General features: G+C 39.3%; 1 protein-coding gene across 2 annotated transcripts in view; it reads left to right on the top strand.

Moving 5' to 3' along the window:
- Nucleotides 1–9,855, top strand: part of RS1 (retinoschisin 1) — a gene marked incomplete at both ends in the record, with an annotated part of 41,267 nt that extends 31,412 nt beyond the window's left edge. For both annotated transcript variants that reach the window (XM_082244336.1, XM_082244337.1), the window contains 4 exons: nucleotides 1,755–1,842; nucleotides 3,059–3,200; nucleotides 8,709–8,904; nucleotides 9,703–9,855. In XM_082244336.1, coding sequence (XP_082100462.1) covers nucleotides 1,755–1,842; nucleotides 3,059–3,200; nucleotides 8,709–8,904; nucleotides 9,703–9,855 — 579 coding nt within the window. The remainder of the gene's footprint in view (nucleotides 1–1,754; nucleotides 1,843–3,058; nucleotides 3,201–8,708; nucleotides 8,905–9,702) is intronic.
- Nucleotides 9,856–15,361: the final 5,506 nt, after the last annotated feature.

Below are 15,361 nucleotides of genomic sequence, written 5' to 3'. Positions count from 1 at the left end.
TTCAATCTGTAACGCTCATGCGTTTTTGTTAGTGGATGAATTTGCAGCTGCAGAATTGTCACACTCAGTAGTCGTGTAGAGATTCTGTTGAACAAACATATCCAACTCTCAGGACTTCATCACTGTACACAGCCTGTTTATGCAATATACATACACTCAATCTGATGTTAATGGAGGGATAGAATATGTGAGAGTATATAGGTGAGAGACAGGCTATCGTATGGTGAGCACCTAGGAGTAGTATTAGGAGAGTGTTTAGGTGATGGTAGTAAGCAGATAGGTTCTAATGTCAAGTATAGTGCAGATGGTAGGGGACAGCAGATGGAGTATACAAGACAGAGTAACCTAGTGCAAGGATAGTTGATGGTAGTCCCAAGAGCTAACAGTCTATGCAGATTATAGGAAATAGCTTAGATAGAGATAGTCCTGGTATATGCAGTAGATGACAGTAGAAGTGCAGGTTAGTAAGGAATCCCCTGTGGGGTACTTATCACTAGATAGGTAGTAGTAACAAAGTTCAGTAGTGAGAGGTGATCCAGTAGCGAGATACGGATCGGCAGCGAGGTTCCGGTTCAGTTCAGGCAAAGGGAATAGCCAGCAGCTCCAGCTTCACAAGAGAAGGTGCGGTGAACATGCGGTTTGAACGAGAAATGAGTGAGAGAAAGCCGGCGATTGAAATAGCCGCTCATAGCGGTGCTCGGCGATGATGTCATTGCCCTTAAAGGTGTATGCGTCCCATTTGGATAGCAAGATGGGACGCAATATTAAGAGAGAAATGTGGAAATAAGGGTACCAGAGGTACCAGAACATTACAAGGTGGATCGAAATTTGGCTGGTTCAGTTGGAAACTTTTTGTTTGATCAGGGCTGCAGCCAAATGATTACTGCTTAGAAAAGAAATAAGCACACTTCCACAAAATACATGACTGTATCAATTATAACTATAAAATATCATGAATTAATAAAATTATCACATACAATAAAATAGTGACATAAATGCCATAAATGTGAACAATTAAATTGTGAATGATTAAAATATTCAAAGTCCATGAAAACCTTTCCTTCAATGTGGCCAATGACACATGCAGACTGGTGTCCTCTTCCAGTGCCCCATACAAGCATCTCTGAATACAAAGAGATGAATAGCCCTTGTGTAGTAGATTACAAGGCAGGCAGCCACGTCAACTTATGCTTGTACCCAAATGTTACTCTGCTTTAATAGCACAAAACTAGCAAAGACAAGAAAACCAGCCAACAGACCACGATCCACATCCAGTAATTCTCTCAGACCCCATAGTTTAAAACGACATCCTTTATTTACAATGAAAGGTACTTACCATAAGGGTTGAAAGACAAGCATGTATTGCTTCGTTTTTCGTATTCGGGTGTGATGACATCACTAGTTAGGTCCCGACCAACATGTTTAGTCTACAATCAACTACAAAATAATTATTAAAACACCAGAAGAGTCAAGGTTTGGTCCATCTGTAGGCACAGTTCAGCTTTACTGCTCATTCCGCAGGGAAATGGGAAAACCTGGTGTGCAATTAAGCTTCTTTCATACTCCACATTAGTTTAAGAATAACCTTCACTCTAAAGCTAGCAGCATTATTCAAAAATCTCTGCTGAGCAATGTTTTTTCTTATACTCATGTCTATAGGATTATCTAAATTCACCCAAAATATTTTTTTTAACTTTAATAATTAGAGTATATGAAAATATTCCTAAAATCCCTTCTGTCTTTGGTTTCCACAGTGGTTTAATAAGGCCTGCAAGTGTGACTGCCAGGGAGGAAGTGGCCCAGTACCATCTTCTAGAATAACTGGACTGGACTGCATGCCAGGTGAGTGCCATATCTTAGTAACAGATTGTGCATTACTTACTTTATGGTTTAATTTAAATTAACAATTCCATCTATGGCTAAACAATGTTTTATTCCTGGATAGGGTGGGAAGAATTAGAACATCTGTCAGGTTATTGTTAGTTGTGTCACCAAGGCCAAAATGATCACTTACCATTTGTAAAAAGGCACCTACTCTATTGCTTTCCACTACTCCTCTTCAGGGCCAAATCTTTCTTTTCTACATTACCCTAATACCTTTCTAGGATGCAACTCAAATGCAGTACTACCTGCAACTATATGCAGCTCCCAAGTCCACAGTGAAGATGCTACAGCCTGGGCACTCAGTTATAAAGTTCTGTCTAAAGTATTTCTAAATCACAGCCATTCCGCCACTTGTAAGTATTATTCTGTCTCCTTCTCTGCAATTCTAACTGCTTACCACCACCAAATCAGTGCTGCCTGGTACAAGATTTATCCACATTTTACCCCCAGCCAAGGAATTAGTAAATTTGAAAAAAAAGTTAAGGACTGGGGGTAATCTGGAGCAATGCAATACGTGATTTGACTGATAACACCAAATTTAACACACCTGCTCTCCATTCACACCTGAGACTTTGTAACACTAACGAGTCACATGACGCCGGGGAGGAAAAATGGCTAATTTGGACCAATTTGGACATTTTCGCTTACGGGTGTGCTGAATTATTTTGAGAGCACAGCACATTTACACTGTTATACAAGTTGTACACTGACTACTTTACATTGTAGCAAAGTGTAATTTCTTCAGTGTTTTCACATGAAAAGATATAATAAAATATTTATAAAAATGTGAGGGTACTCACTTTTGTTAGATACTGTATATGTTTTCAATCATTTTAAAACCTCTATTGCGTTTTTATACCCCTCTGTGTTTCTAGTTACATTTTGCTCCCACATCCTCTCTTTCTGGCAGCAAAATAAATAAGGGAGATCTGCCCAACAAAGTTTTGTCTAGGTCTTTTGACCTTCAGTACTTATGAAAAAATAAAGAAAAGAAATGTGATTGTGTTGCCACCAAATTAATTGCCTGCTGCTAACAATACAGTCTGCCCTTTTATCTTTTTTGTTTGTATGGAAAGGTGGAAGAAGAAGACTAGTATAAATCAGTGTTAAGTGGATTGCATTCAATTTGGAAATGTTCCTCCTTAATTCAGTTTATATATAACATATTTTCCAGAATGTCCATATCATAAGCCTCTGGGGTTTGAATCAGGAGCAGTTACTTCAGAGCAGATAAGTTGCTCCAACCAAGATCAGTATACTGGCTGGTATTCTTCCTGGACCTCAAGCAAAGCCCGGCTCAATGGCCAAGGATTTGGGTGAGTCAGTTTAAATGTTTTTACATATTTTTATCCACACTGTGTTAAAATATATTTTTTTAAGTTTTTTGAAAATTTTGTTGATGTGATTTTTATAATTTATTTTTACTTTGGGTAGGTTAGGTAATTTTCCTATTTGTGTCACTATTTAAGAATGGTAACCCTTTTCTAAAAATAAAGAAACCTAAAAGCTCAAAATTGTACATCACTGCACCAGGCTTTGACTTTGCTTGAATCTTTCAAACTAGGAATTATTTATCCTGGTAACTCTTCACTGTAAATTATCATATACTAGAGCCAGTCATGGAAAGCAGCCATCAACTTGGTTACCCGGTGAAGGAATCTAAGTTACAATCTCCTATTTCATACACTTTTGCAGTTATAACTCCCACACAGATCACAGTCCTTGCCTTGAATATACTTTCATGTGCTTTTCTCTCTAGAATGATGGAGCCATCTTTGCTCAGGCATTATCCAGGGTCTGCATCTAGGTCCAAGACAAAGATGCTAGGTCAAAGACGACAGTCATGTAAATTCTACTGCCTCTTAGGTTTGTTCACAAATGTCTGACACAGCCCTCTCTTGCAGCCTTTCACCTTGTGAGTTTAAAAGTTACAATATCACAGTGTGATTGCTTAGAAGAAGAGACTAAGGAAAGTTTTTTTTTTTCCCTGCATCAAACTGTCATCTTAGCTTGGACAAAAATTGCTGGGCTGGAGCACAAGGACTGCTTAATCTCTTATTTTAAATCCACCAGGCCCTGGGCTCTTTCCAGTTGGTGTATTGTTTATTGCTATTTTGATCACTCCTTGCGTTATTGGGTCTTCTAAAGCTTGCAGTCTTCCTATTGGAACTTTTGGTAGTCTTGCTTCCTTTATATACAGTATTCCTGTGTTTTTTGTTTCCTTTCTTTTCTAGCTTCTCTAGTCTCCCTTTATCTCACCGAATAGAGGGCACTATAATAACTATGGAAGATCTTTGCAATTTCAGTTGTTGAATAAACCATCTCTTCTTTTTTTTATTTTTCATCTTTTCTATATAGTTTAATGATTTTTTATTTCTTAGGGTTTTTGCAAGATATTTTCCTGGTTTATTGCCCCATTTATACCTGTCTTTCGCCACTCTATTAAAGACCTGTCTTGTTTGTTGTTCCATTAAATCTTTTAATTGGTCTCTTTTCATTATTAATGACTGTTGTACTTCAAGATCTTTTTTCTTTTTATGTATCTGTTCCAGCTCATTTATTTCTTTTATAAATCTTTCCATTTCTCTTGCTTTTTCTTTCTTGCTGCTATAGAGATCTAAACTCCTCTACTATAGGCTTTGTGAGCTTCCCATATTGTGGCTTTTGAGACCTCAGGGGACTTGTTAAACCCAAAATATTGTACTATTTCTTTTTTTATTTATTTTTCCGTTTCTATGTCTTGTATCAGTTCCTCATTCAGCCTCCACATAAATAGAAAAGACAGCGCACCGGCTCCTAGTGCAACACCGTTTATTGTTTCAAATTAAAAGATAACAAAGTAACACTAAACACTCACATTGTGTTCAGAGAACAAGCGCATCTATGAGAAACTATAGTGGCTATCCCATGTGTAGGGCTCCAGGCTGGATCCAGGGTAAGCTGACAGCCAAAGTACTCAGTGTATGGGCGTGCAGCCGCCGGCAGGCTGCACACAAGCTTCCCACACACGAGGATTCTACGATCACCAGAAGACTCGATCCAGATACACATCCAAGTGATCCTCGAGCAGTGCCAGCTGGTATCTGACGCTAAGGTTGCTATGCCTATGAGGTCATAGCGATACACTGAGAACTTTGGCTGTCAGCTTACCCTGGATCCAGCATGTAGCCCTACACATGGGAGAGCCACTATAGTTTCACATAGATGCACTTGTTCTCTGAACACAATGTGAGTGTATAGTGTTACTTTGTTATCTTTTAATTTGAAACAATAAACTGTGTTGCACTAGGAGCCACTGCGCTTTGTCTTTTCTATTTATGTTTTTGCAGTTATCAGTTATACCACTGGTGGACAGAGCAGCACGGCACATCATACACCACACGAGTTAACCCCTTCCTTGATGAATGTTTTAAGACTTGGTTAAGTAAAATTCTGATCATTTAGGATCAGCCTATTTTGTTGGGGTTTTACTTTGCTCTTACAGACTCAATGGACTCTAGCGCTATGTTGGTATTTTTTGTTTAATTTATTTATTTTTATTCAACCTCCACATGCATCCTCTGTTTTGTGTTCCCGTAAGACTCATCCTCACTATTACCGGAGCATGGCCTGAAATCAATGTTATCTCAATTGATGATTTCACTACTGATTCTAACAATCTATTTTCCATTAAAATATAGTCTAACCGTGAGTACTTATCATGCACGGATGAGTGGAATGAGTAATTTTTTACCCAAGGGTGTTAAGCTCTCCACACATCCACTAATTGGTGTTAGAGTAGTTTCTTCCTTATCATTTCTAGTTGACAATCTCCAGTTCCCAGTGCATGCGACGTGCTATCCATTCATGGGTCCATACAAAAATTAAGATTTCCTGCTAGGATTAGTAGGCCTTTCCTAAATTCCGTTAACTCTCCCAAAACCTTTTTAAAGTAACCCTTTAGGTTTTTGTTAGGGCAGTAGACATTGGCCAAAGTATAGTCCATCCCCTGTAGATTACCTTTCTTGAATATTTATCAGCCCTCCGGGTCTACCTTCTTGTCCTCCATCTCAAACTTTATCTCTTTTGCCAATCCTATTGCGACCCCTTTCGCTCTTCTAGTTGGAGAATCTCTGTAATACCATGTTGGATAAAATTTTGAGTACAATATTTTAATATTTGTATTTCGTGCTATATGTGTCTCCTGAAGAAAAACTTATGTTTGCAGAGTATCTTATGATTTCCTGTAACCCATTTTATCTTTTTCAGGGCTGTTTAACCTTCTGACATTATGTCAAAAAACATAAAGTTGTAATTTTATTATGTTGAATCTCTCTCTCCTCTCCCCATTTCCCCTCTGTCTGCTCTCCCCTCCATCCCCTTTCGCAGACGGGGTCAGAGCACATAGGGGGGCTCGTTGAGGTGGGGAATGGGATCAGCACCACAGAAGAGGGAGAGATTCAAGTGGACAAGAGGTTTCCAGACAAGGACTGCTTTATAAATAGTACTGCTTTCTTAACAATTCATACTGTTGCACTATATCAGTGGTCCCCAAACTGCAGCCCGTGGGCTGGTTACGGCCATTTGCCTGCCTTCATCTGGCCCTTGTGGCATCATTCCTCTCATTGATATGAGGCACTATTCCTTCCACTGACACCAAAATGGGGCATAATTCCTCCCACTGACACAAGAATGGGGCACAATTCCCCCTTCTAATACCAATGACGGGGTACTATTCCTCCCATTTACACCAATGATGGGGCACAATGTCTCCTCCTACTGACAACAGGCACTATGTAATTTTTTCCTATGACCACCAAGCCTGGGGCAATATTTACAATGTACATTGACTCTGGGGCTTTTTTTACTCCCAGTGTCCACAGTCCATCCCACCCCCCAATGTCTGAAGGAAAGTAAATTGGCCCTTTGTGTAGAAAGTTTGGAGACCCCTGTTCTATATTGTGACATATAAATATTTTATTTATGGTGTTTGGATAGGTACTGAAAAGGACCATCAAGAACATTTTAGGGCGCATGCTGAAATAAGGATATATTTATTTTATTTATTTTTTTATATTTATTTTTATTTTAAAAGTATGAGAAAATAAAAGCATAATTATTAATTTAAGAAATGTGTGTAGACATTAGGGATTGATTGAGTTTCAGACATTTTTTTAAACTCCCCTACTTAACACCCTCCACCCCCCGCGTTCATGATCACTTTGTAATGAATATTTGGACACTTTTTTTTTACATCGATGTAAATACCTTATATTTAGCCCGATTGTGATGCTTCCACTGTACCTGGCCACAGAGAGGTAAGCCATGTCCACCCGCTCACCGGCTCATCGGAAATGGGTGTTATCAATCCCAGGAGTCAATGGCCATCCGCTGTTTGTTGCATCACAATGAATGCACCACGCTTTGTACTATATGCCCATACGCAAGATCGGAAGGCGCATGCTGGGTAGCCAGCAGCACTGTATACCAGAAGGAGAAACAGGCGGGCTTCAGATTCCCACACTAAAGATGGGAGCACGCTCGCTAGGGACAGCAAAGTGTGGTATAATAAAAAGATTATGATTTCTACAACCTACATTTTATACACATACCATTATGTATCTTAATAGGTGCAACCATCCTGGGGGTGTTTTTTCTTTAAAAAAAAAAAACAAGCTAGAGCTCCGCTTTAAGTGTATAGGATTTTTTTAACAGAAATTTATATTTAAACATACAGTATGATAATCACATAACTTAAAGAGGCCATTCTTTTATTTGCCAGCGGGTAACTTGATTTTGTAAAGCGCAAGAGATTTTGGGGATGAGATTTAACAGAGTTTATAACTTCAACAATTCACCTTCTGTAACTGGTCTCTTCTTGAGACCTCTATACTGTTAGGCTAGTAATAGCCGTTTTTGTAAATCCTAACAATGAGTGAATTTGTCAAAACATGGAAAGATATACATCATCAGTGTAATACATTCTCGTCTTATAACCCATTCAGTTGCTTATCATGGGACAAGGATGGAAGGGGTTGGCTTCCTTCAAGGCACCCACTTTGAGTTCTTCAAGAAGGAATTCACCTAGTTATGTGTCAATAGGACATTGCTACAAGTTCATTGAGTGGATTGGCTAGTCAAACAGAATCTCGATTTGTTCATCACTATGAAATCCTTGCTGAATGCCATATCTTCCGGCATACACTTGTTCCTTGCACTATATGACGCATGCAACGCAAAGAAAGGGGTTCATCCAAGGGTTGCTTTGATGATTGCGGTGCAATTTATGTCTGAATCGCATGCAGTTTCCCCCACCGCTCCTGTGTGAACCCAGGCTGAATTCACTATAAGAAAACCTGGGATCACACAGGCGCAGTGGGGGAAACTGCATGTGATTCGGACAGGAATCACACTGCATTCCTGTTCCAATCACATGCAATTCTTTGCTGTGCGATTTGAACCCATTAATTTTGTATGGGCTCGCAATGGTATTGGTTTTAGGTCTCGGAGTAATGGCATGGGTTCTCGTGCAAATGCTCAGCATTGGCACCGATATCAGTGCAACCGTAGCTGTGTTTATTTCCTGTGATTGTTGGCTCCATCTAGGATCTAGGAGCCATAATGCAATATTTTCCTGATTGAGGTATTTTAAGAAAATACCACATTATAGCCACAGAATAGAGCTGACGATAATAGGAAATAAATATATTAGACACTTTTGTAGATTATTCGGGGTGGCTGTGAGAACGCTGAACATTTTTGATAAAAAGACACCAAATTGTATTAATGGTTTATTTTTATTTATTTATTGCATTCATTATTTTCATTTATTTTTATCTAATAAGGTGTGCATGGCTATCCAAATTCCAGGACAATAGTCAGTGGCTACAGATTGACCTGAGGGAAATAAAAGTTATCTCTGGGATTTTGACACAAGGAAGATGTGATGCGGATGAATGGATAACTAAGTACAGTGTGCAGTACAGAGTGGAGGATTCTTTGAACTGGGTTTACTACAAGGACCAAACTGGAAACAATCGGGTCAGTTCTCACTATTTTTGGCAACTGTAAAATTTAATAATTTAGAATGGGTATTAATAAATTGAAAGCGGAAGTAAACCCATCAATTTACCAGTCTCAAAAAACAGTTTCATTCCCGGCATGTGTCGGGAATGTAACTGTCACATTGGTTGTGCTCTCAACCAAACTGTCAATCCATCCAATGACTGGTGTCATAACCGATCACATGTGCAGCATCCTGGCAGTTGAAGATTAAAAAGAGGCCAAGATGGCAACTTCTTTGGCTGAAAAGGATAGGAGGGTTTACTTCCACTTTAAGTATGAAGGCATGGGCAGACTACAAAGGGCTATGCCTATGAGGCTTTTTAGGCTGGAGTTACTCGGTTTATCTCCTTTCTTCAAATACAGTCTGAGGAACACTTAGCTTTTTAATTGGTATATATGGACGATGCTTTTCATATCTCTCCTACTTAAAATGCTTAGTTGCCTGAGTTATACTAATCCAGTGGTTTCAGTACCTTCTAATATGGTTAAACTTTCCAGAAGATGACAACACTGCTTGAGATTTCAGTGCAGCATAGTCAGCCCATTACAGAAAGTTAGGAGCTCACTGAATTTTTGGATGGACCAACAGGTGTGGTTCTGTACATGCAGTGTTTTTAAAGAAAAAAATCAATGTATTGAAAATTGCATGTATATGAAATATGATCATGAAAACTATTATTGTTTGATCACTTCCTTTTGAATGCATACGTTTTGTATTAGGTTTCATTGGTTATGTCCGCTGTTATGTAACCTCTCCTTCGCATTTTTCACCAGGTGTTTTATGGGAACTCAGATCGCTCATCTACCGTACAGAATTTCCTGCGACCTCCAGTGATTGCACGTTATGTCAGGATTATGCCACTCGGCTGGCATGTTCGCATTGCTGTAAGGATGGAGTTATTAGAATGTATGAGCAAATGTGCTTAAATTAAAAGCTAAAGGAGTTAAGAATGAAAAGATTTGAAACATACAGTAAGATTAAATCATCTTCTTTATGTCTCATTGCATAAATTAATTGAATGTTCTTATAATATACCCCAAACTGTCATGTGATATACCAAATCATTGTAGGTTGTGGATCATCAACTTTGGTAAAATTACAACTTTAGATTGGGTCCAAAATATGCCCCTTTTTAACCAATGACACCACAAAGCTCCAAGTTCACTCCCTGGTAATCTCTCGTCTCAACTCTCAACTACTGCAACTCCCTCCTCATTGGATTACCTTTTCATAGGCTATACCCCCTTCAGTCCATCATGAATGCTGCTGCCGGACTCATCCACCTTACCAACCACTCATTGTTTGATACCCCTCTCTGCCAATTCCTTAACTGGCTTCCACTCACTCAACAAATTAAATTTAAAATACTAACAACTTAAAAAGCCATCTATAACTCTGCCTCAGCTACATCACTAACCTAGACTCAAAGTAGCAACCTATTTGTTCTCTTCGATCCTCCCAAGACCTCCTTCCCTCTAGCTCCCTTGTCACCTCCTTTCATGCTCACCTCCAGGACTTCTCCCCAGCCTCTCCCATCCTATGATCTCCTTACCCCAATCTGTCTGACTATCTAGTCTGTCCAAGTTTAGACGACCCCTGAAAACCCATCTCTTCAGAGAAGCCTATCCTGCCCCCACCTAACAATTGTACTTTTATTTTCATTATCAGCTCATTCCCCACAGTTATTACCTTTTGTATCTCTTGACCCTCCCTCTTAGATTGTAAGCTTTAATGAACGGGGTCCTCTGATTCCTACTGTAATTAATTGTATTGTAATTGTACTGTCTGCCCTAATATTGTAAAGGGCTGCATAAACTGTTGGCGCTATATAAATCCTATATAATAATAACAATAGTGTTGGGACACAAATTTTTTTTTTTTAAGTTTTGAAAAATGATAATCACATTTTGCATGGTGTCGCGGTCATGTTCAGAGGAAAATATTTTGGTAATGTTTTTTAAATCTGGCTTCGAAAGTGTACATGTTTTTTAACTGATTTTTATTTAAAAAATTATATATTTTACAAAAATTTAATAGAGAGTGCACTCAAGACATTCCTTGAAAAATGTTCTAATAAGAAAGCCCAGAATGACTTGTATACTTGGAGACACTCTGATTAAAGCCTATTTTATACACCTTTTTATGTGGGGGTTGGCTGCAAATGCCTGCTGTAATACTGTGTAAAGGGTCTAAGACAAAAATTGTGGGGTTCCCCTGGGGTGGGATTTTAAAGGCACAAAGCAAAAAAAAAAAAATATATATATACAATAAATTGAAAGAATATTTAAATTTTATTATACAAACAATACGGTAAATGTTAAAAACATGAGCAAGCAAAAGACATAAACATTGTGTCAGAACCAACCACTAAGTCCAAAGTCGATACCCGACGCATTTCGAAGTAACTGCTTCTTCATCAGGGGTGACTTTGGGTGGTTTTCTGTTGAAGATATAGTGATAAAGCCACACATATAAATGTTTAACAATTGTCACAAAAGTACAATGAACATACATTCCACTTGTATATTGTATGATAAAAAAAAAAAAAAAAAAGAGTATAAAACTCACATGGTTAACTGCACAAGGATATTGGATGCTTGCTGGGATAAAATCAGCACAGGATTGATTGGAGCCTGACTGGTGCCAAATGGCCTAAGACAAGACCAGATAAGAAAATGTATTCACCAGATGATTCTCTAATCGTGTGTTCCCTAAATTCGGGACAGCTGGAGTCAGAAGTGGCTGAACAGCTTACTGAGGAAATGCCAGCCACAACTGAGGTAAAAGAAAAGAACATGCTTTTCAACTACTGAAGATCACAGAGAATAACATAGAAAGAAATTAAGGGGCTCAAAAAATGTCTAAAAAAATGTACTATTAGATATTATATTGATACCAAGGCTATGGGCATTGAAAACAGTAGTTACATAGTTACATAGTTACATAATAGGTGAGGTTGAATAAAGACCATAGTCCATCCAGTTCAACCTGTGTAGGTGTGTGTGACTGTAATCATCTAACATAGCCCTTAATTTCCTGATCCTTGAGATGTAAGTCTAAGAGTCTTTTGAAAGTCACCATACTACCCGCAGAAACCACCTCTTGTGGTAGAGAATTCCACAATCTTGTAGCCCTAACAGTAAAGAACCCTCCTCGTTGCCTGAGGTTAAAACGCTTCTCCTCTAATCGCATTGTATGTCCTCGAGTCCTCATGCAATTCCTTCGAATGAACAGCTTTTTTTCTAAGCTGAGATCCCCATTAAGATATTTATAAATTGCTATCATGTCCCCTCTCAGACGTCTCTTCTCCAGGGAAAATAAATCGAGCGATTGCAGCCGCTCTTCATAGTTAAGGTCCTCCAACCCCCTAATCAGTTTAGTTGCCCTTCTCTGGACTTTCTCCAGCTCCAACACATCCTTCCTGAGGACTGGCGACCAGAAATGGACAGAATACTCCAGATGCGATCGGACCAGAGTTTTATAAAGTGGAAGGATTATAGTCTTATCTCTGGAATACATCCCTTTCTTTATGCATGCTAATATTCTGTTGGCTTTGGAAGCTGCCGCTTGACATTGCATGCTGTTGCCTAATCTATCATCAACCAAGACTCCCAGATCTTTCTCCATTTTTGATTCCCCCAAGGGTTCCCCTCCTAACGTGTATTGTGTTTTTATGTTTTTAGTCCCCAAGTGCAGAACCTTACACTTCTCCACGTTAAACCTCATTTGCCATGTCGTTGCCCACTCCGTAATTTTGTCCAGGTCATTCTGTAGGATATCTGCTTCATGCTGTGCAGTTATTGCCCTGGCCAATTTTGTGTCATCTGCAAAAACTGATAACGAACTACTGATCCCGTCCTCAATGCTGTTTATGAATAAATTGAACAAGGTTGGTCCCAGGACTGAGCCCTGGGGCACCCCGCTTACTACCTCAGACCAGTCTGAGTATGCGCTGTTTATTACCACCCTTTGGACACGACCTTTTAGCCAGTTCCGTATCCAAGCAAACCCTGCTGTCGATACCTGCAGACCTTATTTTATAAGGTCTGCATAAATATTTATAATAGTTCAAAACCAGATTGAGACTAATCAGCCAAAAAAATATGGCTATTTGTATTCAAAAGAAAAAATCTGTATTAAACGTATCCTAATTACGATGCTTGGCTGAGCCAAAAAAATAAATAAATAGTACTCCCTTGTTAGGGGAAGGTAAATAGTCATCAAATGAGTATATGAGTACTGGGTAGTCTAAAAATAATCAGATGAATTATCTAAAAAGGTGGAAAACAGCGAAGCCAAATCATGCCATAAATCAAACAAGAATTATAGAGTAACCGCTTACCTTGATGAAAATACCAGCAGAGAAAGATTGTAAGTATATGGGACAACCAGCTCCTGAACAGCCGACTGCACATGTGCGCCGAAAGGAGCTTGGTTAAATACTACCTGTTAGAGTGAATTTGATTGAGTGGATGGCACTCAGCTGGCGTCCCCCGCGGGCTCCCTGGATCGCTAGTGCCGGGCGCGTTCTCGCAGCTGACGTACATGTAAAGGGTCTAATGATTTAGCAGGCAGTATATTGCATGCTTAGTGGTAGAGCTGCATGATTAATCGTTATCGCAATCTCGATTTAACCCCCCTCATGATCTTAATCACTTCCCGACCACCCGCCACCTTTTTACTGCGGCATGGTGGCTCTCCTGCGTAGGTCTACATCGGTTGCGCCTGGGAAGCTAGGGGGCGAGCGCGCCCCGTCGGCGGCGCGCTCCCACCCCCACTTGGCAGCAGAGAAGGCAATGCATGTGTCAGGCGGCTTCAATTGTCGCTTGACACCCGCGATCGCTCCCCGATGAAAGAGAAGGACGGTCAGCTGTTGTAAACACAGCCAACCGTTCTTCTCCCTGCAATGACCATGGAGCCCATGTGATCCTTCTATATAGGATCACATGTCTCTATGGTCATTTCAGAAGCCACGCCCCACCCACAGTTAGAATCACTCCCCTAGGGTCACATTTAACCCCTTGATCCCCTATACTGTTACCCCCTTCCTTGCCAGTGTCATTATTACAGTAACCGTGCATATTTTTAGCACAGATTACTGTAGTAATGTCACTGGTACCCCCAAAAGTGTCAGAAATGTCAGTTAGGGGTCCGATCTGTCCGCCGCAATGTCAAAAAAAAAACTATATAAAAATTACAAAAATCTTTCCCATAGTTAGTAGATGCGATAACTTTTGCACAAACCAATCAAAATATGCTTATTGCAATTTTTTTTTACCAGAAATAAGTAGCAGAAAACAAATTGGCCTAAAATGTGAAAAAAAATTAGATTTTAAAATTTTTTTTGAGAATGCCATAGCAGAATGTGAAAAATATTGTTTTTTTTTTTTTCAAAATTGTCGCTCTTTTTTTGTTTATAGCGCAAAAAATAAAAATCGCACAGGTGGTCAAATATCACCAAAAAAAAGCTCTATTTGTGGGAAAAAAAGGACGTCAATTTTATTTAGGTACAGCGTCGCACGACCGCGCAATTGTCCGTTAAATAACGCAGTGCCGAATCGCAAAATAGGGCCTGGCCATTAAGAGGTCAAATCCTTCCGGTCTTAAAGTGGTTAATTCAGCATTTCCACGATTAATGTTAAAAAAGTACAGAGCTGTCCAAAAAAAGAAAAAGCAGCTGCAAAGTTCATCAAAACATTGCTCAGCACTGAGATAAAAAGAAACATTATATCATTTGGTTCTTTTAGATCAAAGTGATGAACTTCAGTCTACACATTAGGGCAGTTTAACCACCTAAAGACTAAGCCTTTTTCTGACAGTGGTTGCTTACAAGTTAAAATAAACTTATGAATTTAAAATGGCGGCCATTGCAATATTTAATGTCAAGAAAACAAAAAGAGGGTGCACCGACCTAGCGCATTATCCTCAATAACAGGCTTTATTGTGTAACATTAAAAATGGCTACTCACAGACATAGATGATAGTAAAGTCTGTGAGTAGCCATTTTTAATGTTACACAATAAAGCCTGTTATTGAGGATAATGCGCTAGGTCGGTGCGCCCTCTTTTTGTTTTCTTTGCTTTCAGTATCGGTGGACTACCCCAGTCCGTTTTGGGCAGCAAGACCATAGCCATTTGAGAAGCCAGGATTGAGTCCCGTGAGGAGTGTGGTAGAGGGGCTGGGATACCAAGCGCAGGAGAAAGGTGGTCACACCTTATGGTCTTTTGGAATATTTAATGTCACTTTGTGTTTGTGCGGCGGTCTTTCAAAAGCATTTTTTTTTTGGGAAAAAAATACAGTTCAAAAATGTTTTTAAAAAACTTAACAGTACAGTTATTCCAATTTTTTGTATAATGTGAAAGATGATGTTACACTGAGAATCGAGATCTTTATTCTAAGCATAAAATAGTGATTCCCAATTTTATCCTGAAT

Source organism: Pelophylax lessonae (assembly GCF_965119305.1).
Source record: "Pelophylax lessonae genome assembly, chromosome: 2".
NCBI classification, from domain to species: domain Eukaryota; kingdom Metazoa; phylum Chordata; class Amphibia; order Anura; family Ranidae; genus Pelophylax; species Pelophylax lessonae.
This window is presented reverse-complemented; position numbering and strand designations above follow the sequence as displayed.